At 40.3% G+C, this 27,348-nt stretch overlaps 2 protein-coding genes across 8 annotated transcripts in view; one reads left to right on the plus strand and one right to left on the minus strand.

The window, feature by feature from the left end:
• TRAPPC9 (trafficking protein particle complex subunit 9) overlaps positions 1-13,229 on the minus strand; it is a 299,696-nt gene extending 286,467 nt beyond the window's left edge. For 2 of the 7 annotated variants that reach the window (XM_026716048.2, XM_087931793.1), the window contains exons 1-2: positions 13,137-13,229; positions 8,302-8,902 (exon numbers count right to left, since the gene is read on the minus strand). In XM_026716048.2, coding sequence (XP_026571833.2) covers positions 8,302-8,885 — 584 coding nt within the window. In that variant the 5' untranslated portion in view covers positions 8,886-8,902; positions 13,137-13,229. The other 5 variants (XM_087931796.1, XM_087931791.1, XM_087931792.1 and 2 more) reach the window with 5 other exon arrangements.
• Positions 13,230-13,291: 62 nt separating this feature from the next.
• On the plus strand, positions 13,292-21,113 carry CHRAC1 (chromatin accessibility complex subunit 1). The gene is made up of 3 exons (XM_026716049.2): positions 13,292-14,326; positions 15,293-15,419; positions 16,154-21,113. The coding sequence occupies exons 1-3, from the start codon at positions 14,180-14,182 to the stop codon at positions 16,279-16,281; spliced, it is 402 nt and encodes a 133-aa protein (XP_026571834.1). The 5' UTR covers positions 13,292-14,179; the 3' UTR covers positions 16,282-21,113.
• The last annotated feature ends 6,235 nt before the right edge of the window (positions 21,114-27,348 follow it).

The raw sequence follows: 27,348 nt of genomic DNA on the forward strand, positions 1-27,348 counted from the left end.
AAACAAAATGCCCACTAAATTCAAGGTAAGATATAACATGCTTAGCTAAATGACTGACAGCTGTAACGTTGCTCAGGCATCGGAAAGCCAGCAACGTTTACTCTAAGCTGAAGTAATCTTTTCAGTTTGAAAGTGACCAAGCAGAAACTTAAATTTGTTGTAAAATTTGAAAACGGGAAACAAAATAAATGCAAAACCAGCAAGTATCCAAAGATACATTGCTTTACTACATTTGAATCTCCAACTCAACAAGGCAAATAAGTGACGAAAAAGTACTGTCAAAAAACAGTTGCCAAATGCCAAAAGAATGAAAACCACAATGGAAATTCAGGCAGCAGCAATCCGTTGTCATGTAAATAAAATTGTCATATTATAGAAAGACACACAAATGCAACGTTACATTATTCAGTGATGGCAAAATAAGAAGGCAGCATACAGAAACTAGCTAGTTTAAAACAATACAATGTGATCAAAGGCCTACCTTTTGAGACCCAAAAACACACTCACAGGGCAGTATGAGAGGAAAAAAAAGCAAGAAACGAGAAAGGAAGGAACAGAACAAAATTAGAGACATACAGGAATCGAAAAAAATCGAATAGCCACATATAGACAGATCTAACAAAGTTTATTTAATAACACATTGTATTCAATCATGTCCTGGAGATGTTGTTCGATTATTTTTTATCGTGATGTGGAGTCTCAAAAGCAATGACTGGTGCTGTATCACCAAGTATGATAGTGTATTTTGTACCCTGCAAGGGATATGAAATTGTTCTCCATACATTGTGTTTCCAACAATATTAGTAATTAGTATGTCATCTTAGATAACATACTAATGATAGATAAAAAAATAATTCCCTTCTCACCCTTAACGGATAGCATGTGTTTTCTTCAATCTCAGATCCTCCAACAGAACCTCAGGCCTGGATGTCATTTCTGTTGGAGCTACTCTCCCTGCTTAGAAGGCAAAGCCCAGAATGCTCCTACCACCATTGGAACTCCTTTGGCCTTGCTTTTCCACATCTCCTCTAGTTATTCTTCGGGCCCTGGTATTTCTCCAGCTTCTCATACTCCTTCTTCCTGATTCCACTGTCACTTAATACTGCTGCTTCTATCACTATGTCTTCTGGTCTTTACCTATTACGATGCCGGTTGATTGGCCATTATCTGCCTGGATCTGGAAATCCCATAGGATCCTAGCTTTCTTATTCTCCACAATCCCAAAGGTGCTTTTTCAAAAGGCAACTGGACTTTGTTTTTTTCCTTGAAGACATTTTGCTTCTCATCCAAGAAAAGAAGGACTAGGGGTGACATGATGGCAGTGTTCCGATATCTCAGGGGTTGCCACAAAGCGGGGGTCAAGCTATTCTCCAAAGCACTTGAAGGCAACACAAGAAGCAATGCATGGAAACTAATCAAGGAGAGAAGCAACCCAGAACTAAGGAGGAATTTCCCTGACAGTGAAAAAAATTAACCAGTGGAACAACTTGCTTCCAGAAGTTGTGAATTCTCCAACACTGGAAGTTTTAAAGAAGAGATTGGACAACATTTGTCTGAAATGCTATAGGGAGTTGGACTAGAAGACCTCCAAGGTCCCTTCCAACTCTGTTATTCTATTCTATTCTATTCTATTCTATTCTATTCTATTCTATTCTATTCTATTCTATTCTATTCTATTCTATTCTATTCTATTCTATTCTAACTTCTTCAGTTCAGATCAGTTCGGAACTTCAAGGGAAAAACAAGAAGGTCCAGTTACCTTTTGAAAAAGCACCTCCGGGACAACCATGACCTGGACGACTGGAGAATCTCCATAGTTATTCCCCACAATGCTTTGTAGGATCTCCCATCTAGACTTAAGTCTAGTTCCATATTCTGGACAGATGCTCCTGTACAGCATACCAGTTTCTTGGTTGTGCCATTCAGTGTATACTGTTCCTGCTTGCATCTTACACCCTGTCATTATGTACTGGGCCGTCTCTGAGGCCACTTTGCACAGCCTATACTTTGGGTCCTGTCTAGTGTGGTAGACCCTGCTTCGATGGATCTGAAGCTTAGTGCTTGTTCTTGTGCTGCTATGATCAGTGCCTCAGTGCTTCTTTTTTTAGTCCAGCCCTTTTATATCATGGAAAATAGAAAAAATACCTAATTTCTGTTACAGTAATTAAGAAAGGAAGAGCCAGATCTCCTAATCGAGAATGTTGGTACTGACAATGAAATATTGGTAACAATTCAGTTTTCACACTGTTGCTGAGCGTAAACTACATTGCATCTTTTGAGTGTTCGTGTTTCCTAGAAATGAACTAAATCCCCACCTTCACTTTTCTTTAGAAACACAATTAAAGCTATTGCTAGTTCATTTAATCTAACCCGGAAGCAATCTTGTAGAATTGTCTATGATGATTTATCTATGAATGAAAATAGAGTACATTCACCAAAAAATGTGCAATCTGCTCTAAGCCGTCTCAACAGAAATGAAAAAGTGGCCTGTTGAAGATTGTTCTACTTCAGCACCATGGACAGTGGGAGGCCAAGAAATGCTTTAAAAATGAAGCCCACAACAATATCCATCATATCGTAACACTGCTCTCAAAAACCCCCACTGATTTCAAAAAGTTTATTTTGAAGTATGGAATAATACTGTTGGAGAGATGAGACCTAGTGTGAAATCCTCACAAAACTAATTTTATTATTGTTTGTATTCAGGGCAGTATCATCAATAAGAACGTACCTTTGAAGTGAGAAAGAAAAGAGTATTGGTCAGAAAGCATACATTTCAGGATTTTTGTAGAGATGGACTCAGCTTTAAATTCTGTGTTTCTGAGCAAGAACTGCAAGCATAAACACTAGGTTTCTGGATTCAAAGGGATGAAAATACTTAGAAGCATACAGCGTGCACACAACTATCAGCAACATTTTAAACCAAACAGGGGGAAACTGCACAATCCTGAGAGCTGCTTTAGTGTATGCTGTATTGTTCTCAAATTCGAAGTACAGAGCTAAATAAATAAATAGACAGGCATATGCACATGTTCACACTTATTGAAAAGAGAACTGTTAGAATTCAAAATATTTTAAAAGGAAATACTGCATAGAAATACAGTGTCTTAAAAATGTATTATTTTTTTTAATTATATCTACAAAATGATTGTAGGATAGATCTGAGATGACAATATGAACGGTCACAAATCGAATTAAATAAAATATGGATTATCTTGTAAAACATGAATGAATAATAGTATAGTCAAAATGATTGATTAATAATGATATTAATGTATTTAAGAATATTTGATTGACAATATGAGAATATATACAATGTAATTGTAATTGAAGACTATGAAGTGAAAGCACAAAACGATTTGTAAACCAACCGACACACTGTATGTATATATATGGAAGATGGCTGGATGTTTTTATGTTTTGTTTGTCTTAAAAAATAATAAAACTTTATAATAAGAAAAAAAGAAATACAATGTCTTAAAGTCTATTAACTTCTCGGATTAAAACAGACAATTTATCCAGTGTTACACACTGAGGTAGAAAGAATGCATAGTTGCACACAGCTATAGATCAGTGATGGCTAACCTATGACATGCGTGTCACTCGTGACACGCCGAAGCACTTTGACTGACACGCCTGTTGGTGTGGGGAAAACCTGCACATTTAGAGGCTGCCTGTGCTCTGCTCCAATCCCTGCTCCCTGCTTGTTGCGTGAAGGTGTGGTGTCACCTCTGCCGCAAGATCTTTGCAGCAGAGAACCAGTTTTAACCGCCATAAACTGAGGTTTGTCAGCTTCATTACCTCAGGAACGCTACAGGAGGAAAGGAGATCCATGAGGTTCACAGCCCTGTAAGGTGGCCTTCCGATCCCCACATCCTGCACCTGCAGCCCTGAGACCAGGGAGACGAGTTTCACAGCCCTGTGTGATCACCCCAGCCCAGTCCGTCATAAACATCGCAGGAGGACTGCACCACAACAACCAGACACAGTGCTCACGATAAGCAGCATCGGGTGGCTGTCCTGTAAGTGCAATTAATACTAAAATCTGCATTTCTGTCTTTGTGGCTCTCCCTTCTTCTCTCCCACTGTAAAACGCTTGGATGTCTAGTCTGCAGCATTCAGCCCCTCTCCAGCTCCTCTCAGCTTTAATTGCCTCCATAGCAGCTCTTGCAGTTCTTGCTTCCCACCATCCTCACAGAGCACCATGCAAACCCTCCAAAAAAATCTCCAAAACTTTTAGCTTTTTGAACTAATAAATATAATAAATATATTTATTTACTAATAAATACCTATTATATTTACTAATAAATATAATAAATATATTAAAAATATAACTCTTTCTTTATTAGGGCTGCAAATATTACCAAATTATTGATATTTCTTGAAGTGACACACGACCCGAGGAAGGCTACACTTTTTCCCAATTTTCGACACACCAAGCTGAAAAGGTTAGCCATCACTGCTATAGATACTATAGCTATGTGCATAAATACTATTATTTATTTCTATTTCTATCACAACAGTCTCAGCTCCAACTTTTCTCAGTGGTTAGATCCACTCTACAGAGGTTAAGTAAGCATTCAATCTTTAGAATAAGCTCTCAGAAGCTGCTTGCTCTTAGTTGCAGAGCAGTATAGTAAATAGAAACAAACTGAATCCATACAAGACTACTAAATTTAAGCAAACACAGAACACTTACATAATATCCTTTTGTGCAGAGAAGGATATATTCATGATATCAATGACATTTATGCTCAAAATAATGCAAATTTATTTTTGCCTTAGTGCAATGGGCAACCAGTCAAAGAAGAAAGAAACCAATCAAGGTAATCAAAATAGAGAGGATGGGAAAGCAGATTAGAAAATGCCAAATTATATTATGGCTTAACATTACGACTGACCTAGGTCATTGCAAACTGTGGAGATTTAATACTCACTTGTATACATAAGATTTTAATCACATTTAATGTTATAAATGCATCAAAGGATGCTTCTCATCCTACTTATATAAATTATAGATTGCAAATCCTTGGTAATATGGGAATAATTTTCACATATTTCACATATTCCAATCAAACAAATATCATTACTTTTGGAGCTGGACAGCTTTTATTGCCTGCATGTATCACAATATGCATTATTCAGTATCAATATTCTGATACAAAATAATTATAGTCTCTCCTACTATCATCAAAATGTATTTCCGCAATATATTAATCAGCCACTGCACATAAAAGGATATTGAACTAGCTTTGAATTGCTGAGTAAGAACATTAAATAATCTGGTTTTAAGCATGTTAATTTCACGTGAGCCCCCAACTATAAATTTATATCCTCATTCAAAAGCTACAAATTACTTAGAATTATTTAAATAATCCTCTGTTTTTGCTCACTGAAATAATTTAAATTGCTTTATTTAAATCATTCCATGTTGATGATAAGAACCACTTCTTGGCAAACAAGCACAAATTTAATTGTACCGTAAATGAAAAGAGATGAGTTTCTGAAATGTTAATCTATCCACAAATGAAAGTATTTATTTGGAGAACAGGTTGCCTAGCAAAAAGAATGTGTTTATACTGCCGCTGTATTCATCAAGCAAGTCCTTTTTCTCTGATAATTTTTCGACTTAAAATAAATCATAAAACATGTGTATGGTGTGATGTAGTAAGACATCATATAGCTGAACTAGCTGGATACCCGTGCTTCGCTACAAAACTATGTGATCGGGCTTAATTTGGGGGGGAGGAAAATCTGGGGTGGGTGGGATTCTACCTCTGCCTACCAGCATCCATCGGTATTCATCTGGCTACCGCACTGTCAGTATCTGAGAGAGTTGAGGGCTGTTTGGAAACTGAAACAGTATTTGTTGTGTAAGCAAGGAGACAGCAAGGAGCCTGGGCATGGCTCAGCTCAACTGTTCTGTACTAAAGCTGCTTGGTGCTGTGAAACTGAAACTCCTCTGCTTGTGTTTTGCATTTGGAAGAGATTTCTTTTCAGGTGGGGAGGGGGAGTAGAATTCCTTAGCATCAGAGCGTGTTAATAATAATATAGGAAATACTAAGGCTCTGATGGTCATTTTGAAAAATCCTTTCTTAGTGAGCACCTAAAAGCCAAGAGGAACATAGGTGCCAAATTTTAAGTTTGTAGGCTTTACAGTTCTGGAGATTTTGTGATGATGCGTAAGTGGTCTTTTGCTTTTATATATATAAATTTTCAAAACACTTTAACAAAATCCCTCACCAAAGCCTCACAAGCAAAATTAAGAATCACGACCCCCGAAGCCTCTCTTCAAACTGAGCGCTCCTTCTCTTGTCCTTCAATTCTTGTATCACACAACACAATATTCGGTTGGGCTCTCAATTTTCCATACGATAAAAATAATTTCACTTTGTATGGCCAACAGTCTCATCTAAGCAATTCTGGGCAACTCATAACTTCATCTGATTGTAGCCCATGAGCATGAGTGTTTAGAGAGCCAATCGGGTGTCATCTTGTTTTGGCAATAGCCAATCAGATCACAGTTATTTATGTTATGTGTTGAAACTGAGAGGAGGACGTTTGTCAGTGTGTTATGTGATTGCTATCAAGTTGGTTGGGGTTTTTTTGTGTTCTTTCATTTAGTGAGCTTGTAAAGCGTAATAAAATTAAAGTAACGGTGCAAAGAGTTGACTGGTCACCCAGAAAGCGATGTAAAATAGTATTATTAAGTGAACAAGGTTACAGTTATAAAGAAATTAGAAGAAAAACAGGCGGAAACCTAACCAAACGTGGCATTTCTAAATTTTTGAAGGGGTATAAGGAGACTCAATCACTACAAAACCACACTGGTAAAGGCAGCAACAGGTGCACAACAGCAAGCAATGATAGAAGAATTAAGAGACTGTGCCTACGCGACAGAAGAAAATTATCTGGGTGTATACAAGATGAAATGGTGCAATGCACTTGAAGTCAAGTACAAGGACTGTTCAGCCCAGACGGCAGGAATTTAGCCTAAAATCTAGAATTCCATGAAAAAAGCCACTTTTATCTCTCAAACTATGACTGAAAAGACTAAACTGGGCTAAAACCTACGTTATCTGGACAGAGGAACAATGGGACAGTGTTAATTGGAGTGATGAGACCAAGATCTCCCTGTTTGGTAGTGATGGCATAAAAATACTTTTCCCAAAAGGTTTCTGCAATTTTGGGCATTATTGTATATTACCACCTGGTTAGAATACAATGATTCTGCACAAGATTGCTTCACGAACTATAATTGGGGTCTAGGATACAGTGGCCTGCATGCTTACTGGCATCTTATGCTGGGATCATCTATTCTCCGTCCACTGCATGGGTTTCTGGGAACAATTTTTAAATGAAGGTTTTGACCCAGAAAGTGGGGGGGGGGGGGGGTGGGCTTGGCACCTGGGTCCCTGCAAGACTCCCTATTTCAATTAGAGTTGGACCTTATTTGTATTTTCTCACACTTCCCCAAAAAATGAACGGAGCTGAAGTCAAGAGGGTGCTATTCCAGAGAGCACTGGAATAGTCTCCCACAACAGCCTCCTCCTTTTGTTTTCAGAAAGATGTTAAAAATAATCTTTGGTATTATCTGAGCTTTGTGGTTTGCTTACCAACATTACTTGCTGACATTTCATTACCTGGTAAGGTAATATCATCAGTGCCTGTAGGGTGATGAAACAGGCAAGCAAAAAGAGCCTGCTAAGAGTCACATGATAGTCAGATGGATGGCATATCAATTTAATAAACAAACAAATAAATAAATTACCAAGCTCAGAGGGCATCAAGGACTCCACAGTTCAACATTTGCTACATATATTCTTTTTTCCATTAGAAATCAGCAGCACCGATGTTACCTAGTTGAGTCATGAAACGTCTGCAACAAAACAAACCAAGCTCAAAGAGCACCAAGGACCCCACGGTTCAACTTTGAACTACAAATATTCCATCAGTACATCATCATTTATCCATTTTTTTTGTCTTAGGTAATTAGGTAATTTTATTTTAGGTTACAATGTGATTTCGGTTTGGGGTCTTATGATTCGTGTTTCACTTTTTGCTATCTCATGTAGATTGCCAAGGGTGGCTGATTGCAGGATGTAAATGTAAGTAAATGTAATCTGATAATGAACACACCAAAAATGTTGGAAAACTTTAATTTATTACTGGTAGCATATGAGTATTATAAATTCTTTGCTTTAAAAATTACACCGTTTCTTTCAGGGATAGTCTTTTCTCATCTCCATACCTGGGTGCAAATATTTTTAGAAGATCTGTATATAAACTGAATCTACTTACCTACTGTCTGTATCCAGGCCAACAAAATCTTTTTTTTCAAAAGGAACACACAGAAGTGGGATCTTATCTCCAGATTTATCGATAGCTCTGTCAAGACGTTTCGACTCCAATACAATGAAAAGAGACTCAATGAAGTCTTCTATTCTCTTTTCCACGTTTTCACATTCATCATAACTAGGATAAAATGCCACATCCGTACGAGTTTGCTCTGCAATTTCTCCCTGAAGTCCAAAGACAAACAGTCGGGAATCATAAAGGGTTGAGCCATAAATTTCTTTTTGAAGGTGGAATTTTTCAAAAGTTTGAGGCCAGTCTTTTCCAGAGGAACAATCCGTGATGGTTATTAATCCCACAACTTTACGATGCGTCTGAAAATCTCCCCATTCGTTGTTTTCTGGTGGGTAATGATGTCTGTAGCGGATATAAAGAACTCGCTGAGAGTCACGGACATTGATCTGACTCACTGTTGAGATTCGTTTGTAGATCTTAAAAAAGCTCTCCTCGGGAACAATCCCATCTGGCTGGACCACAACTAGTAAAGTTTGATGATCTTCCGCACACTGCATGTAGTCCGGAAAGCTCATTTTGCAACTTACGTACGCTAATGCAAACATAATAAAACACAGAAGAAATAAAACTGAATAAAACATAGAAGGGGAAATTGCTCTACTTAAGAAGTATTCATTTTACGAGTGATGCCTTTCTGAAATATTAGACCTATTATATAAAATCATAAAAACCTCCAATTTTCTTAAGCAGTAGGCAGCATTCGAGTCTTAGTCCCATTGGAACAGAGAAGGATAGGATGCATCATGGTTAACTAAGCTCTTACTTTATTGTGTCATATTGGTATTATTTACTGAAATACTTTTGCTCTTCAGCAAAAAGACCGCAAACTTGGTAAAAGATTCCTCGGAGTTGAGCAAAAAGTTTAGTTACTTCAAAAAAAAAGGATCCCGGTTTTTCTAAACAGGCCAATGTGAAAGACACAATATAAGAATAGTGGATGGGAAACGAAAAAACACAATCAAGTATCTTATAAGGATGAACTGAACTCAGTATTCTAAATTCAAACATGGCTAATCTCATAACAGGCCCGGTGGCACAGTGGTTAGAATGCAGTATTGCAGGCTATTTCTGCCCAAAGCCAGAAGTTTGATCCCTGATAGGACTCAAGGTTGACTCAGCCTTCCATCCTTCAGAGGTTGGTAAAATGAGGACTCAGATTGTTGGGGGCAAGAGGCTGACTCTGTAAACTGCTCAGAGAGGGCTATAAAGCACTATAAAGAGGTACATAAGTCTAAGTGCTATTGCTATAACGGCACGACCATTTGTTAACATCAATCCAAGGATATGCTCCTATTTTCAGCAATTTCACCCCATCAGAGAACACCTTAAAGTGTAAATGCGACTGGACCGAAAGACATTCCTAGATCATCCGTAGAGGACATAGATTTGCACTGTCACTTTTTAATCTCATACCTCTTAAAACTGATCTCGTGAAATACATTGGATGGGCATCATTCCATTATGATATATGTAGGCAAATTAAAGAAAACTGTAGACCAAAGCTTGAAGCAAGCAAAGTGAGCTTTGGTTTACTGGAAATACTAGGAATTCTTTCTCATTCAGATATTAACTTAATATCTCATCGCATGGTGAGATGGATGGCAAACCAATATAATAAATAAATGTGGAGAAATCCAAGCTTTGAAAGTTGCTCTCTCATGTGAGACAGGATTTTATGAGGCTGGAATATATCATAAATATTTCTATTAATAAAATGCCATGTGGTGGTGCATCTAAGCTTCCATCTTCCATATTAATGTGCACCAATAGCTAATAAATAATATTCCTCCTTAAGTTGCAGAATATGGACTATTCAGAAAAGTGACTAGAAAGCGAAAGAGCACAACTTGATTGGTAATATATAAATGCTGATCCACACAGCATTAAATCATGATTAGTGAATTAAATGAATTGCCTTGTTTGGAAACAAATACCAAACAAGTTCACTGACTGGATTCACATAACGCAGACCCACAAATCAGCTAATCATATTTTAGTTAGCAGGTAAGATGAATCAATGCATGTTACTTCATGAATACAGCCTTACCTACAAATCATTTTTTTACTAAAAATCAAAATCAAAAACATCACTAAAATGAAACATCTAGTAAACCTCTGGGGTTTTTCCATGTACTTTTCTACATGCAATCTGTAACAACCAGGAGCTATGCAGAAAAAGTATGTGGGTATTCATGTGCGGGAATGATGAAATTAGGGGAAGAAAAATGAAGTTATCTCTTCCTAATGTGCCAGGCAATGTATCTAAATTTATATCTTCCCTTTTGTGCGCAACAGAAAATTGTCATTCTCTGTTCCTCCCATACCCTTCCCAGCAAGCTAATAAAAGCAGTTTGCAGGCTAATACTCCTTATTAAATTCAATGAGTATAGATGGAGTAAATTTACATATATACTGGATTGCCACAAATTTTACTGCCCAACTGTAAATTCACATGTAATCAAGCATTTATCAATTTTAATGGTGTCCATGTTCTTTTAAACTCGGTTTAAAATATAAAAATATCCTTGAGTTCAGCTGAACTTGTGGTGGATTCATGTAGTTATAACCATGTAGTTCTGGCAGTGATTTGCTCTCCAAGCTTGCTTCAATTTAGTTTCTAAATGTTTCATAACTAGACTAGTTAAAGCTAACATCACTCTAGTCTGGTAGCCAAAAGTTCAGAACCTAAATTGAAACAAGCTTGGAGAGCAAACCACTGCCAAAATCTAAAACCTGAGCTACAAGTATTGTCTATTATTTCATAACCAAGTAGTTTTCCTCATAACAGAGAAGTGGTTTGTTACTTGTTTGTTCCAGACGTACAAGAGTGAGCTATATTAAATATTAAATTTTACCTTTTTGGTCATTAATGACAACAGAGAATTAGAAATAGGAACCTTACAGAAACAGGTACAGGAGGAAAAGTACACTTTATTTTATTTTTTTCAGAAATCTAACAGCTTGCGTTTTTACTCTGATGAATAATTTACTTCCGATTTGATTTTGTTCTGCACTGGGACTTGCAACATAAAAGGCACAAAGACAAAAAATAATCCATAGGTTGTTTTCCAAGAGGGAACTGCCAAATTGTCCTTGTTTTCAAACAAGTCATCACATACTATTTGGTCATTTTGGACAATCTCGATGATAATTTGAATAAATTATTGGTCATTATGACAACACAGAATTAGGAACAGGTACCTTCCAAGAAACAGGTAGAGGAGGAAAAGTGATACAGAGCAGGCTTATGAAAAGGCCTGAATGATAAACATGAGACTCCCTCTGGGAAGATTTAACATGGACTTCATGAAGGAGTAGGTGAATGCTTTTCCTTCCCACTCAAACCAAAAGCACTGCCCTACTTTAAATCCTACTGTTAGGGCCCCCAAAGGAATGCCTCCAACTGGCATCTGTCCACCCACGGATGATACATGTAGTCCTTGAGTTACACCCATAACTGAGCCCCAAATTTATGTTGCTAAGTGAAACATTTGTTAAGTGAGTTTGGCCCATTTTTACGACTTTTCTTGCCACACTTGCTAAGTGAATCATTGCCTTTGTTAAGTTAGTTAACCCGGTTGTTATGTCAGCCTGGCTTCCCCATTGACTTTGCTGGTCAGAAGGTGGCAAAAGCAGATTGCATGACCCCCACAGGACACAGCAACCATCGTAAACATGAACCAGTTGCCAAGCATCCGAATTTTGATCATGTGACCCTAGGGCAGGGGTGTCAAACTCAAGGCCTGGGGCCGGATCTGGCCCGCAGTGTGCTTAGATCTGCCATCCTGGAAACAGCAAAGGACCAGCCTGCAGTGCCTCTGCCAGAGAAAACAGAACTTGTGAGGACAAACGTGCAGCCCTCCTGAGTTCTGTTTTCACTAGCAGAGGGTTGCAGGAAGCTGTCGCAGTCGAAAACGGAGCCCGGGAGTCCGTTTTTGCTGGCAGAGCTCTTGGGCCGCCACAGGTGCCCCCAACACAAGTGACACCAAGCTGGCCATGACCACCCTGGTCATGCCCACCCCACCCAGGTCAAACACAACCCTGATGCGGCCCTCAATGAAATCGACTTTGACCCCCCTTTGTCCTAGAGATACTGCTACCGTCGTAACTATGGGGAAAAAAAAAACCGGTCATAAGTCACGTTTCTCAGAGCCATGGTAACTTAGCGCAGTCGCTAAACAAACTGTGAAGTCGAGGAGTCCCTGCATTTAAAAGAGATGCCAGGCATAAGGCAAAAAAAAAAACCAAAAAAAGCACAAATCAGGCACGGAGACACATTAAGACACCGCAATAATAAGCAAGGGGTCGATTCCAAAGCGTCCAAAGAGAAGAGGTTAAATTTGCAAAATCGATCAATCAATGTTTGTTTTGGACTTCAGCCTCCATCATCTCTGGATCGTGGCCTGGCCCTAAAAACACCTGGAAAAACCCCGCCAAGGCTGCCTCAATCCAGACTGGGCAAACCGGTACACAGGCCAGGCTTTTAATCCCGATCTGGCTCCCTCGGAGTGTGCTTGGGCTAACCACAACTCCCATCATCCCCAGAGGAACTTTGCGTTGGAATGCAAACATGCCTGGAAGGTGCCGGAAAGGGGACGGGAAGGGGGGAAGCTTCGGAGCTTCCCCGCCTCTCCCCTCCACCCCACCCCCAGCCAAGGGAAGAGGAGGCTCGGCTGCTCCCCATCCCGGCACCGGCTCCCTCTTCGGCTTCCCCCGGCCCTCGCCCGACCGACCGGCCCGCTGAGGGGCTCCAGAGGCTCACCCACCACTGCCCGGGCGACGTAATGGCTCCGCCTCTGCCGGTCGCTTCAGTGGGGGGGGGGGGGTTGCGGGCGGCCGTTTTACTGCGCAGCCGCCAGCTTTCGAGTTTCCCTGGGGTGGGACGCGCATGCGCATCCGGCTCCTACGTAAGCGTTTGAATGGTCGCTATGGCGACGGCCGGTGGTTAGGGGGCAACCGTTAAGATTCCAACGGTCGCTCTCCTGAGTCTTTGACTCTTTCCGCTCAGTGGATGTATGGCTTTAGTTTAGGTACAAAAGCTCCCGAGGTGCCTATTTGTATGTCTGTTATGCGAGTTACACACCTAATCGCTCACAGCCAGCTGTTCCCACGGAGCTTCCGTAAGGCTGAGGCGGGAAGACGGCTGGCAATTTTTTTTCCTCAAACCGCCTGACAACTGCATTCGTTTTAACCCAAAGGTGCTTTTTTTTCCCCTCCAAGAGGCAACTGGACTTTCTGGTTTTGCTTTGAAGACGTTTCGCTTCTCATCCAAGAAGCTTTTTTTCAGCTGTGTAAAGATTAGATTCTCCAGAGCTGAAGAAGCTTCTTGGATGAGAAGCGAAACGTCTTCAAAGAAAAAAAAAAGTCTAGTGGGGAAAAAAAGTACCTTTGGGACAACCAAGACATGGGTGACGAAGAATTTCCACAGGCATTCGTTTTAAAATTAGTCAAGGCTTTTCTTTAGCTTGGCGGGCATAAGTCACGAAAGTAGATTATTAAACGAGACAAGGCATAGCTGCCCCTCCGCCTCCGCTGTTCTTGGAGCGAATTGCCTTCTGGGACGCGTAGTCTTCCTTTCAGAGCGCTCTGATTGGCCCCCGTGAAACCCAACCAACGTTCTAGTCCCGGCTAAATTCTCCCAATGCGCTTCCGGGACTCGTAGTTCTTTCCATCCCTGCGGCTGCGGCTCAGCGGCAGGCGGAAACTACAAACCCCGAAAGGCCACGCGAGCGCTTCGGGCCGTCAAAAGAACTCAAAAAGGGGCGGGGGGGCGGGGGAGAAGTATTTCCCCGAGCTGAGGTAAACGAAGATGGCGTCGCGGTGGAGCGGAGCTTCTGGCGGAGGCGAGAATCGGTTGGTGTCGCTGCCTTTGTCGCGGATCCGGGTGATAATGAAGAGTTCGCCCGAAGTCTCCAGCATCAACCCGGATGCGATTTTCCTCACCGCCAAGGCCACGGTAGGGAGCCTTGGGGAAGCGAGGAGGGTCCAGATGTGTGTGTGGGGGGGTCCGGCCCGCTGCACATCTGGAGGGCAGTATTGCTCAAACTTTGAGGCGACCCCTTAAGACAAGGGTCTTCAAAATGTGGCAAGTTTAAGACTTCTGGACTTCAACTCCCAGAATCCCTGAGCTAACATGACTGGAGGAGGAATTCTGGGAGTTGAAGTCCACCAGTCTTAAAGCTGCCAAGTTTGAAGACCCCCTTGGTGCCTTAAGACAAGAAGCAATGGATGGAAACTAATCAAGGGAGGATCCAACCTAGAATTAAGGAGAAATTCCCTGACAATTAACCACTGGAACGCCTTGCCACCTGAAGTTATGGGTGCTTCATCACTGGAGGCTTTTAAGAAGAGACTAAATGCAACGAACTTTCTAATGTATGCCGATTAGTGTACATTCAAAGGGACAGTAAAGTTCTAAGTTCTTAATAGGGTTTCCTACCTAAGCAGAGGGTAGGACTAGAAGACCTCCAAGGTCTCTTCCAATTCTGTTATTCTGTTCTGTTTGAGCAGGGAATTGGACTAGATGACCTCCACGGTCCCTTCCAACTGTTACTCTATTTTTTCCGCCCTGTGTGGACCGCAACCTGAATGGGACCACTTGCCGGGGCCAACTCCCCACAGGATGACTCACTGTGGGACAATTCAACAATTCAATTATTTAAAATAATCTCAAGATTATTTAAATTTTGGTCATTCACATTTCATGTTGTCCCTTCTTTTGCATCTTCTGTTTCATGATTCTGTTCCACCATTTCCTCGATATCAGTGTAACTCTTGTTACAAGCGTCGTGGCAAGTTGCCCTGTGGTGAGTTGTCGTAGACCTAACTTAACTCCCAGAATCCCCCAGCTAACAGTAATTAACCAACAATAGTGGTGATCTCTGATGTGTTTGAGCTGTAAGCCTGATTTTTTTCCTTTTAGGAGCTGTTTGTTCAGTATTTAGCTACTTACGCTTACAAGCATGGCAAGGGCAACGAGCACAAAACCCTGACATATACTCACCTTTCACAAGCAGTACAAAACTCTGACACTTTCCAGTTCCTGGCAGGTCAGTCTTTGCTTTGCTAATATCCTAACTGATGTGAAATAATCCCTAAAATAGAGAAAGGGGAATGTGGAATTTTTCCATTTCAGTCTTTGAAAACTGTTAAGGCTTTGGGGTTTTTATATATGGATATATATTGGGATATATATATGATATATTCGGATTCTTTGTTGTTTTTCGCGAAGTAGTTCTACGTTCATGAGTCTCATCATCTTCACTCCCATTATTAATATATATATATTAATAATGGGAGTTGAGCAGGAAGAATCCCAACCCTTTAAAAAAAAACTATTTTAGGGGATAAAATGTTTTGTTTCTTTACTGTTAAAACTATTGAGAATTGGAAATAGTTAAAAGTGTCTTGTAGATCCTGCAAATGAATTCATGGTATGTTAGGATCTATTGGCAATTTCTTCTGTCTTATGTCATAATTGTACACAATTCTTTTTTAATCTGGCTCTAATAAAAATAACGAAATATATCTTGCAAACCTAAAATCTATTATGCTAAAAAGTGGGATGCCCAAATTGTGTCGCTATCACAAAATTCTCAAAAAACACTTTGTAATTTGTTTTTATTTATCAAATGTGTATGCCACCCATCTCACTCTGCAAACTCTAGAATTATTTCCACAGTTCAGTGGGAAACCCTTGCAGTAGATGAGACAGAGCGTGAATTACTTTTGTAGTGATTGGAAACATTTAGGAAATGAATGAAAATAATATTTTCTTTTCTAGATATTGTGCCAAAGAAAATCTTGGCAAGCAAATACCTAAAGATGCTTCAAAAAGAAAATGAAGGAAAAGAGATAAAGGAGGAAGAGGAGGAGGAAACGGAGGAAAGTGAGGCTGAAGAAGCATCTTGACAATATAGCTTGTTTTATGGAATGTGAACACTCTTGAGTGGCTTATGATCAACTGCATTCTTACATCCTTGAACCAGTGTCAACTTTCAGAATTAGAATTGCCAAATTATGTACAATTATCTTGCAAAGACTTATGGCAAAGACTTCCAAGTGGGACTGAACATATTTGCAGATCTTTGTTTTTCATCTTCAGCTTATAAACAAAATATGGACGATTGCTTTTAATATACCAAGTGTCCATATTAAGCAAATACTGTATTTTCAATACAGAATCATCTTCATTGCTCACATTGGGCAAATCTAAAAGCGGGCAAATTCCTTTTACATGCCAATATTAAAGTTTTCTTTCCTTTCAATGTAAGTTGGTAAAGAGGGTTCAGATTTCTTAAAAGCGAATTGTTTATATGAATAGTTGTATATAAGCTACACTAGGATATGTTGGCGTTCAAATTGTCCATGTTGAAAACAAAGTATTTTCAATATCATCAGTTCCTATGTACACTCATGTTACACTCATGTAAATAAAAACTTGCAGTTTTGTATGGATATTGGGAAATTTGAAAAAAAATCAAGTGTGAATCCTTGTATGGTTTGAAATGACATTTATATAGCACAACATTGAATAACAGATGACAAATAGTGTTTTTGGTATCAAAAACATTTTTAACATTTCTTTCACCTATCAAACATCAAGTGAGGCTTTGGTCAATTTGTGTATGTATCTGGATAAAGACTGAGCATTCCAACCAAATTGGTGCCATTTCTGCGGTAGGCACTGAGCAGTGAAAAGGTAAAATTAACCCCTTTCTTTAAAAAGGGAAATAATGATAGAAAAATATAAATTCGAATTAAAAGACCTGTTACCAGTGCCACCTTCTTTTTGAAAAGGGGCTGGGTAGATTTATGGAGGATAGATGTGTTCACACCTACTTATGTAGCCTATTCCACCTAAACTTACGTGGCTCACAGCACGCTTCCAGCCAGTTCAGGAACTAAAGTTCTGAAGTAGGCAGCCATTAGAAAAAGGGACACACTTAGGTTGTGTTTCCACCTGGTAAATGATAACATGGTTTTCATGGTTGGGCTGATACAATACAACCTAAACAGATTTATTCACTAAAATGTGAATTAAGCAAACCATGAGTGGTGTGAACACAGTTATTCTGAATTAAGTTCTTCAGATCGCAAACTCATTACCTTTTACATTGTAAACAAAACATTTATTGCCAAAGAGAGATTTTTATGGCAACATTAATGGGACCACACCGGTAGTCCCCAAATTATGACTACAATTGGGACCAGAATTTATCATGGCTGTTACGTGAATTGTGCCCAAAGTTATGATCACTTAAGTTGTTCAATGAATCATGGTGATTAAGCGAATCCGGCTTGCCTCATTTGTCAGAAGCCAACTGTGAGGATCACAAATTGTGATCGCATGACTCCAGAATGAGCAACTGTTGTAAATGCAGGCCTGTTGCCAAGCACCCAAATATTGATGCTGCTGTGGTTGTGAGTTTGAGGAACAGTTGTAAGTCACTATTTTCAGTGCCATTGTAAGTTTGAATGGTCACTAAATGAACGGTCATAAGTTGAGGAATACCTGTAGGGTAAAATTACTGAATACCATTGTGAGACATGCAAGAAATCTGCTTTCCAATGATAGGCCACTGAACCAAACTAACATTAACATGGCTTTCATTAGATTGTGGATTGTAAGTAGGGGAAGACTCTCCAAATCCTGACCTCTTTGAATTATTAGTGTTAGAGGCACAAAAAATACTTTTGAATGTGTAAGTATGAGTAATTTATTGACATACTATGAGGCAGAAACAAAATTGACACCATACAAAATAACTTTATAAAATATCATTCACATGTTTCATCAAGATTTACAGCATTTTGAGCTTGTTAAATGTCTTATGGTATGGAGGTAAAAAAAAAGAACACTATGCTAAATCTTTAGTAGCACTTTATAGTATATATATATATATATATACACACACACATACACAAGGGGAAAAAACCAAAGTAGAAGGTTAGTTCTTATTGCAGAAGTAGTGCAAAGTATTTTTACTATCAAGCTGTAAAAACAAACATGGAAAAAGGACTCACCCAAGCTTAAAAACAGGACAATATATGTGGCATTTCACAGTCTTTTTTTTTTTTAAGCTTTCTTCTCCTTTTTCTCCCACTTGCCTTCCCAAAATTATTTTCTCCACGTGGGGAATGCAAAAGTCCACATTAAGACAATTGGATCCACAGTGTATTTTTAAGCAACCAAACCAAGGGTTGCTCAAATTGGCTTGCATACGAATTCCAAATATGGCGCAGCTTTTGGTTTTGAGTGTGGCTCAGCTTTCAGCTAGGCTGATTCCCAGCTGGTTTGAAACTTCGATCAATTCTTGGTCAATAAATCATTCTTCAAAATCAAAACTTCTGCTTTTTGCCCAGATTTCGATCGTGGCAAAACCACAGTCATGCAAGTATATATCAGAAGAGACCATATATTGCCTGTTTTACCGTCTTGGGATCCTTTTTCTTCAATTTTATTTGTGTTAAAAACAAAAACAGTCTAGAATGCAAGGCAGACTTGATATCAACGTTGGACTAACACCAAGAAAGGATCAGAGAGTATCTAGAGAGACCAATTCTAAAGTCTTCAGCCGAGCCAACAATAAAAAAAGTCGATAAACTAGGTAGCCAATAACAATAACAACTAACAAAAGGACACCCCACCCTACCCTGCCCAAAAGCTCTATGAAATAAAAAGGAACAAAATGCAGCATTTTCAGGCTCGTGTTTCAACCTTGAGGTACCTGTAAGTCTTCTTACCTTCTGCCCAAAGGACTATGGTATATTAAAAAACATTTTAAAATTCTAGACCGTAAGCCAATTTACAGGACTTTACTGAAAAAGTGCAATGAGACTGATCGTGTATCTGCAGCATATGAAATTGGATGGTTAAGTCTTTTATAAAATATAGCTTTTCTAAGAGACCCGTTGGGGCAGTTCTATAGCACATTATTTATTTATTTTTTCTCGTTGTTGGAGTCTTTTCTGCAGCAAACCAAATTAACTCCTTAGGATGTAACTGTTTGTTTGTTTTTCACCACTATGAAAATTAACTCTCTTTTAAAGGAGAAGATTTCCGTGCCGTATTGGTTTCTGTTTTATAAAGTCAAATTTCCATTTTAAAAATAATAATAACCTATTACAACCCAATCTCCCCCACCCAAAGTAACAATAAAGAGAACTTTTTTTATTATATAAAAGGGCATTCAATCGTTCAGAATGTTACTCGGATGTTCTATTCCCTTTCCTGACATAAACTCATACTCTACTCATTATATACAGGCCTGTGTAGAGCATATATATGAATAGTCACATATGTAACATACACACACACACGGCTTACCCAAATTAGTCTCAATGAGCTAAGGTGGTTCAGCCGTCCCTTCAGGTAAGGGACCAAGCAAGAAAACACGTTTTTTTCTAAAGTTGTCTACAGCATCCAAGCCAGGGCTGGGGTCAAAGAGACTCTTAAAAAAGCAGACATACGAAAGGGACTTTTAACCATAGTTTACCAGGTTGGATGAAAACGAGCAACCTCGTTTGAGGAACCTCCTGTGGATTTCACCACGCACAAAAAAGGGAAATGATCACAGGAGACTCAAGAAGGATAACCTAGGTTAGGGGTTTCCAACTTCGGCAACTTTAAGCCTGGAGGACTTCAACTCCCAGAATTCCCCAGGCAGCAGGGAAGTTGAAATCCTCCAGGACTTCAAGTTGAAGTTCTCCAAAGCTTTGCTGGCTAGGGAATTCTGGGAGTTGAAGTCCTCCAGGCTTAAAGTTGCCAAGATCAGAGACCCCTGGCCTAGATTATTCTGGTCATCCAGAATAATCAATAGGACATGGGCAGGTCCCTTGTCCTGGGCAAACTAGGTAAAAAGAAAAGAAAAACAAACCTGGGCCTCACCAAGAATATCTGGGAAAGCGAAAATCTGTTTCGCTTTGAAATTTCGAAAAACACCATTACCAACATTCTACGACATGACACGTTTTTATAGTTCTAATACGCAGGAAAATAATAATAATAATAATTTGCTTTCTTTGTTCAGAAATCCAACAGTTTGCGGGTTTAACTCTGACAAAGGATTTCCTTTCCCAGAGAGGAGTCTTGGCTTGATTTTGCTCTGCATTGGGACTCACAACGTAAAAAGGCACAAAAGACAAAAAAAAATAATAATCCGTAGGTTGTTTTTCTAAGAAAGGTCCAAATTGTCCTTTTGTCTTCCAACGACAAGTCATCGCATATGGTTTGGTCGCTTCAGACAATCGCCATGATAATTTGAATTAAATTAGCACCCAACTGCTTAGTCTGAGGTAGATTCAAATCGGAAAGGGAACTGGGTCCTCTCACCACCTGATTTTTGCTGTCAATTAATCCCAAAAAGTCAGCTGTGAGATGTGAAAAAGCGCCATTACACAGGTTTCAACAAATGCATGTGTGTGTGTGTGTGTGTGTGTGTGTTCAAAAAGAAGCAGACGTCTCTTTCGCATCGTCTTGCAGTCGGGGAAATTGAATCACTGTATACAAATCCCTAAGCTAGCCCTTTAAACAACAATTTGATCAAATTACTTCATTTTTTCTCTCTCTCATCCCCCCCGCATCACAATTTTGCATTTGGAACAACTGTGCAGCCATACCCTGGAGTCAAACCCAAGATAATCATCCTAAAAAATTTAGGAACGAGGTGCTGAAGCCGCATCCTCGGAAACAAGATTGGTTTTAAGCATAGAAATGTTTAATTAAAAAAGGAGGGGGGTGAGGGGGGAAAAAAAATCTTGTGCCTTTGCAGGAAAAAATAGTATTTTTTTTTTAAATACAGGTTTTTGCATATTCTGATTCTGGACTAATTTAATATATTCGTTAAGGCATAAGATAAAAGACACATTACCCCACATAGCATCTAGCAAGCACATAATTAACATTGCTTAACATTATATATACATCGTTGATACAGATTCTCCCGCACGGAGCTTTTTATTTAAAAAAATGTACAGAATGAAAGGTATAATCTACAACATTGTTAAAGGAAGGGAGAAGGGTGGGTGAAACAGTTTCTCAAGTGCTTAATTTTACAGTTCTGCAGAGTCGGTGAACTCTGAAAAGGTATAAACTGGTTAAGGCTGCAATCCAATGTCTCCATTCCCACCCCAAAGTGAGACTTACTGTTGAGACAATGTAGGATTGTGCTCTAAATATGCTTAAGTACCATGTGAAATAAGGCCAGCCACCATCTTTCTCTCTCTTTTGGGGTGGGGTGGGGTGGGGGGTTATTCAATTCCTGTGGGGGGGGGGTATATTTAAGTTCTCGGAGGTATTTCATTTTTCCTCTCAACAAAACGCGATTCAAACAAAGTGAAACCTGGATCCCAATGAAATCAAGAGGACCAAGCTGTCAACATGTCCCACGGTTTCAGCGCGGGGTTAAGTCTGGATCGCGCTCAATTTTTATTTTATTTTTTATTTTAAAAAGACCCTGAAACAGTTTATTATGATCAGCTTAAAATACTCCCAGGAGATATCCGTGAAACGTTACGCTACCAAAAGCTTTTAAAAAAAAATCAAATTTCATCACAGATTCTTCCCTTCCTCGGTTGTTCCGCCGAATCCTTCTCTTACGTTTTACTACCATGGATTAGTAGGTATTAGAAGAAATCAACATTTTTATCTGTAAGGTTTAGGAAGGTCCATGACTATCTCACAAGCAATAAAATCCATGTCTATCCACCTAGAAGACACATTCAGCAAGAAAGGTGCACCGCATTTTCGCTCCTATCCAGATATCCAGAGACACATCCAACATTTACATCTTGAATACACAAAATATCTATCTACAATTCCTTTAATGGGTGAATTCGCCCTGGGGGTGGGGTGGGGGGGTGGCAGAAAACACAGAGGTTTTGTTTTACAAGACACAAAATGAAGGATGGTGAAACGGTGGAGTGAACACGTCTGGAGACATACAGAATTTCTCATCAGACATTTCTACCAACGGGAAATGACAGTTAAGGAATTTGTGATCCATTGTCTTTCACCCTTTCAGTTTAAAAGGTGTGCACATCACGGCCAGCTTACTGTGATTAGAGGTAGGTCTTGCTTGTTTTGTTACAAAGGTAGAGCCAACAAGAAAGGAGAGCAGCATCTATTCTCTTCAAGGAGCTATTAAGTCCTGGATGTAGTAGTCTTTTGAGCACTGACCCATTCTTCTGCTGTGAGAACATCTGCCCATATTCACAGCCTTCCCTTCATGAAAGGGTGGCGGTTGAATCTAAGAAAGCACTTCTCCCATCAAGCTCTGTCTCGATCAGTTTTATTCTGCGCAAAGGTCTTTATAGCCTCGGGTAATTGAAAAGACCTCACCCTTCCCCCGCCCCATAGGATCCTCTAGGTCCTAGGTAGACATCACAAGGACTTTTTTAAAAAAATAAAAATGCTACAGGGGGACAGGTTTTCAGAACTTTGGAGGTCTATTCAGAAGGAACCATAAAAGCAAGTTGAAGGGACAGAGAGTATCTTAGGAAGCAGAAGGGAGGAGGAGGAGTCCCAGTTCGCCTTCTCATAAATGGGTGGCAAACTCAATAAAGGAGAATATTTGTAGCTCAGGGTTGAAGTGTGAGGTCCTTGGTGCTCTCTGAGGTTGGTGGTTTTCTTGCAGACGTTTCGTTACTCGAACTAAGTAGCATTATCAGTGCTAGTAGTGAGGTTCCTAGACCAAGCCAAGTCCAAAACAACTGCTAGGGAATTTCTAAAAGCCTGGCGCTCTGACAAATTAGCCATCAACAGACACAGGGGCATAAACAAAATCTACATATTATGCACACCCCAAAAAAAGACAATTAACAAACCAAAAAGGGAACAGAAACATCTGCCCACCAATAATCAGCACCCAGATGACCATAGATTAACTCCAAGACTTACACCAGACCAGCGATCGAGAAGTAAACAATACTCCAAAACAAGGAACTGCCAAAGAAGCCCATAGTAAACAGCCCAACCAAAGAACCTCCAAGGCCATTCTTACTAATCATGAGAGGGCAAGCCACTAGGATAGACACTGAGAGCAAACCCCACTCCTTACTAGCACTGATGATGTTACCTAGTTTGGGTAATGAGAGGTCTGTAAGAAAACAACCAAGCGCAGGGAGTACCAAGGACCTCACGTGTCAACCCTGAGACTGGCAGCTGTTTTGTGAGAAGGCTCATATCGTGTTCTCAAAATTCCTCTCCTGAAAAGATGGGGACTCACCCAACAGCTGCATCGCTCTCCTCTCGAGCCCACCTAATGTCCTATCTTCCAACAAGAATTCATAAATGGAGAGAGGCTGCTTTCTGTCTAAGAAATTGTCCTCAAGCTCTTCCTTGCGTGGGTTGGGTAGATTCTGCGCAGGGGCACAGAAAGAGAGCTCCCTCATTTTAAAAGGACTGTTTCCGATAGGCTTGTTTCTCTCTGACGGTTTGGCTGTTTCTCCCGTCATTCATCAGGCGACGCCAGCCTTGAAACACCATCAAAATAGGGAAACAAAAGGACCAACGTCGGCCAGGATCATTCCAGAATCCCAGGTCTTCTTTCCTCAACCCCCAAAAAGCCAGCTTCCTTAGAACCATAGTTTGTAAAAATCAGAAGCCAGTCTGGGGAGGAGACTGTAAAAGCACCCTCTGGAGTTACATTCTCAGGGGACAGAAAGGGATCGATGGAACAGGACATTCAAAGGTACACAATGTTGGCAATATTCCGTTAACAGTAAGTTCCTTGGTTGGCTAGTGACAGCACACAGCCAGCAGGAGTCATTAAGCCAGTTTCAGTATACGGATAAAAGCCATGTCTTGCGAAGGATTGAAGAGAAGAGAAGAGAAGAGAAGAGAAGAGAAGAGAAGAGAAGAGAAGAGAAGAGAAGAGAAGAGAAGAGAAGAGAAGAGAAGAGAAGAGAAGAGAAGAGAAGTAGCTGAGGGACAGCGCAATGTTCATACCTGCACAACTATCTAGTTCCTTCTGTGGCATCCCCAAGCCACTCCTTTTCCTTGGGGATTGCTGCCAGGCACTAAGGCGACAGTATGAGTAAAGGTGGATCAACTTATTATCCGACTTAACAGAAGAGAACATCTTATACTATTACAAAATGAAAATTTGCATGACGGATCTTTATTCTTTGAAATGCAACGGCCCTCGTGTGTCACGACAACCCACCCTTGAAATTCAAGAGGATTTCAGGTTGAGCTATAGCGTCACAGAAGCTACAGTGGAAAGACCAAAAAATGAGTCCCAGGATTGGAGAAGGCCTCAGGTGGCTTTCTAGAGAACAACCGCTGTTAAAGCATTCCTTTCTCTTCTATCTGCTTGGCAAGAGATGGTGGACATGAGGAACAAGTCATCTGCAAACCAGGAAAAGGCAGGACTACTTCAGCATAGAAGATTCACCAACATTTTAGACCACTCTGTTAATAACACCCTAATTCCAGAACTCAAGTTCATTTGTATTAACTACAAACAATTTATGGATAACGGTTCCAACAGTGGCTGTTTGGATGGCAACAGCCATACTATCCCCTTTTCAAACATCCGTTTTCTACAGTTTGAGGTAAAAAGCACCTTACATTTTTAAATCTGAGGTGTAACAAAACAGAACACGCTAGTAGGATAGATATTTGAGAAACTTTTTCTGCACCTGTGAAGGTTTGTATAGTTACTTGATGAAGTAAAAACAGCATTGTCAAAGATAACCTTTTAAGAAAAATTACTTAAATAGTATCTTTAGACCTTGAACACAGAATTTAGGCTTGGAATAAACTCAAAATGTCTGAAGCACCTTCTCTATTCAATTAACTGATTCTGCATGCCTGAGGGATCTATTTGGTGAGTTCATGGAAAAATAGAAAATAAAATAAGACGAGCTGCATTCAACATTAACAATAGATTTCCTTAGAAGGAAAACCCAGTAATGCCAACATTCTTTTCATGTAGTCTGACATAACTTCCTGGATCTTGGGGCACAGCACCCCAAGGAACAAAACTTAACTTTTCACTGTACATAATACCAGTTGCCAAGGCTCAATATTGTCCAGTAATGGGGGAAGGGGGAGAAATGGAAGCAAACTCACTTTTTAGAAACATCGCCTTATATTTTGCAAAGAATATGGCACCTCAGAAGTAAACTGGTCAGGCAGTTCAGGACTTTTGGTGAAATTTGGCTATTTTCAAGTAATGTGCTTGCATTTTAGAAAGAAAGAAAAGTATGATCTCTTTGAGAGAAGAGGAGGAGGTAGTCTTGAATCTGCTTGCTGCATAAGGAATAGTCTACAGCAGGGGCCTCCAACCTTAGCAACTTTAAGCCTGGCGGACTTCCAACTCCCAGAATTCTGGGAGTTGAAGTCCGGCAAGCTTAAAGTTGCCAAGGTTGGAGACCCCCTGGTCTACAGTACTGCAACCTGATCTCATCCTCTTTCCTACGGTGAACTTTCAGGAAGAAACGCAAGAGAAGGAATGCAGAAATTTCAACGGGATGCAATGACATCTCGCAACTCTCAAAAGAAGCAGATCAGAAAACCCTCAGCAGGACAGCATATCTGGCACCTCAAGAAACAGCGGGCAGGATTTCACCAACGGGTACCTAAAAAACACAGATGGGACAACCTCACCCTGGTGCCAGGACAGAACGGATTCAAATTGGCTTGCGTCATTGTTAAGACATGGTTTATTCCTTGAAGGTCACCGGATGAAAGAGCATCGGAGACGCTCCCAAGTGGCAGCTATCCATAGGGCTGCCCACTCGATCATCATGATGATACCAAGGGGCAGTTAAGCAAGAATAAAGCCGAAAAAGAACCAGGGTTTCTATTTTGCTCCCTAGCTACCGATGGCAATGGACCCCGTGATTGTTTGGTTTTGAGCCTGCAGTTCGTGTGAAACCATCTGAGATGGATCGTGCTTCCCTGCCAGCTGCATCTTGTGTAACCTTTGAGACACTTGGGTGACAATCAAGAAGGCAGTTTAACTTTGCACCAGGGAGTTGTGTGTATCCAATTCTGTTCGGGGAGCCAAGGTGGGGAGAGACCAATGGTGGTATGCTACCGGTTCAGCCCGGTTAAGCCAAACCGGTAGTAAAAAAAAAAAAAAAACCCAAACCTGCCAACGATCAGCTGAGAGGAGGAAAAAAAAAGCTCCGACGATCAGCTGAGAGGAGAAAGAAGAGAAAAGCGCCGGATCGGCCCTCCCACTTGCCCCGCCACTTTTCTCTTCTTTATCTTCTTGGCTGATTGGCGCTGCAGAGCCTCAGGTGATGCGGGGAAAGCGGTGCACGCATACGTTAGGGGCGTGCGTGTTAGAGGCACGGGCATGTGCGCGCGATCACTGAACCAGTAGTGGAACAGGTAGGATCCCACTGCTGAGGGAGGCGTGTGTTTGACAGCCAAAGTGCATTTGGGGGGGCGGGGACAAGAAGGGACAGATACAGGCCAACAAAAAATTCACCAAGCGTCTAAAGCAAAAAACAAAGCCAGTGACACTCAAATGGGAAAAACCTGCAAAGGCCGTAACGTACATTCAGACCTTCTCTTAACACTGTAAAACATGCCATTTGATACACGGACGTAACAATGAAGACAGACATTTATTTCCTGGTCAGCTCAAACACCATACAGTATATGCCAACAGCTACAGCAGATGCAAACAGAAAGTTGTTTACAGTAAGAAAAAAAAAACCATCAGTGCAATTATGTCCCACTGGAGTCCTTTTTTTTTTCCCCCTAAGCAATGATGGCTATGATGCTTCTTAAACAAGAGTTTTCAACGAACACCAAGGCAAAGGAAGAGATACGGAGGCATCAGTCTTGGCCGCAAGGAACCTTGGAAATCTGTCATTTAAACAAGAGGAGGGATGACGTTCGGAAAAACGCACTCAAATTAAAAAGAAAAGTCACCCAACCTACAACCTCACTCGGCTACAGACAACCTATTTACATTTGTTTCTTTAGCTATGAAGACTTTTATGGCTTGTAACGCC

The sequence above is a fragment of the Pseudonaja textilis genome, chromosome 3 (genome assembly GCF_049901715.1).
Source record: "Pseudonaja textilis isolate UNSWEBS1 chromosome 3, rPseTex1.2, whole genome shotgun sequence".
In the NCBI taxonomy this organism is placed as follows: Eukaryota; Metazoa; Chordata; class Lepidosauria; order Squamata; family Elapidae; genus Pseudonaja; species Pseudonaja textilis.

What these genes read in the sequence shown, in the direction of transcription:
- CHRAC1 (XM_026716049.2), top strand. Translation starts at nt 14,180, where the DNA reads ATGGCGTCGCGGTGGAGCGGAGCTTCTGGCGGAGGCGAGAATCGGTTG. An exon ending in TCCTCACCGCCAAGGCCACG is followed by an intron (nt 14,327 to 15,292) that starts GTAGGGAGCCTT and finishes TTTTCCTTTTAG; the next exon opens with GAGCTGTTTGTTCAGTATTT. An exon ending in CACTTTCCAGTTCCTGGCAG is followed by an intron (nt 15,420 to 16,153) that starts GTCAGTCTTTGC and finishes TTTCTTTTCTAG; the next exon opens with ATATTGTGCCAAAGAAAATC.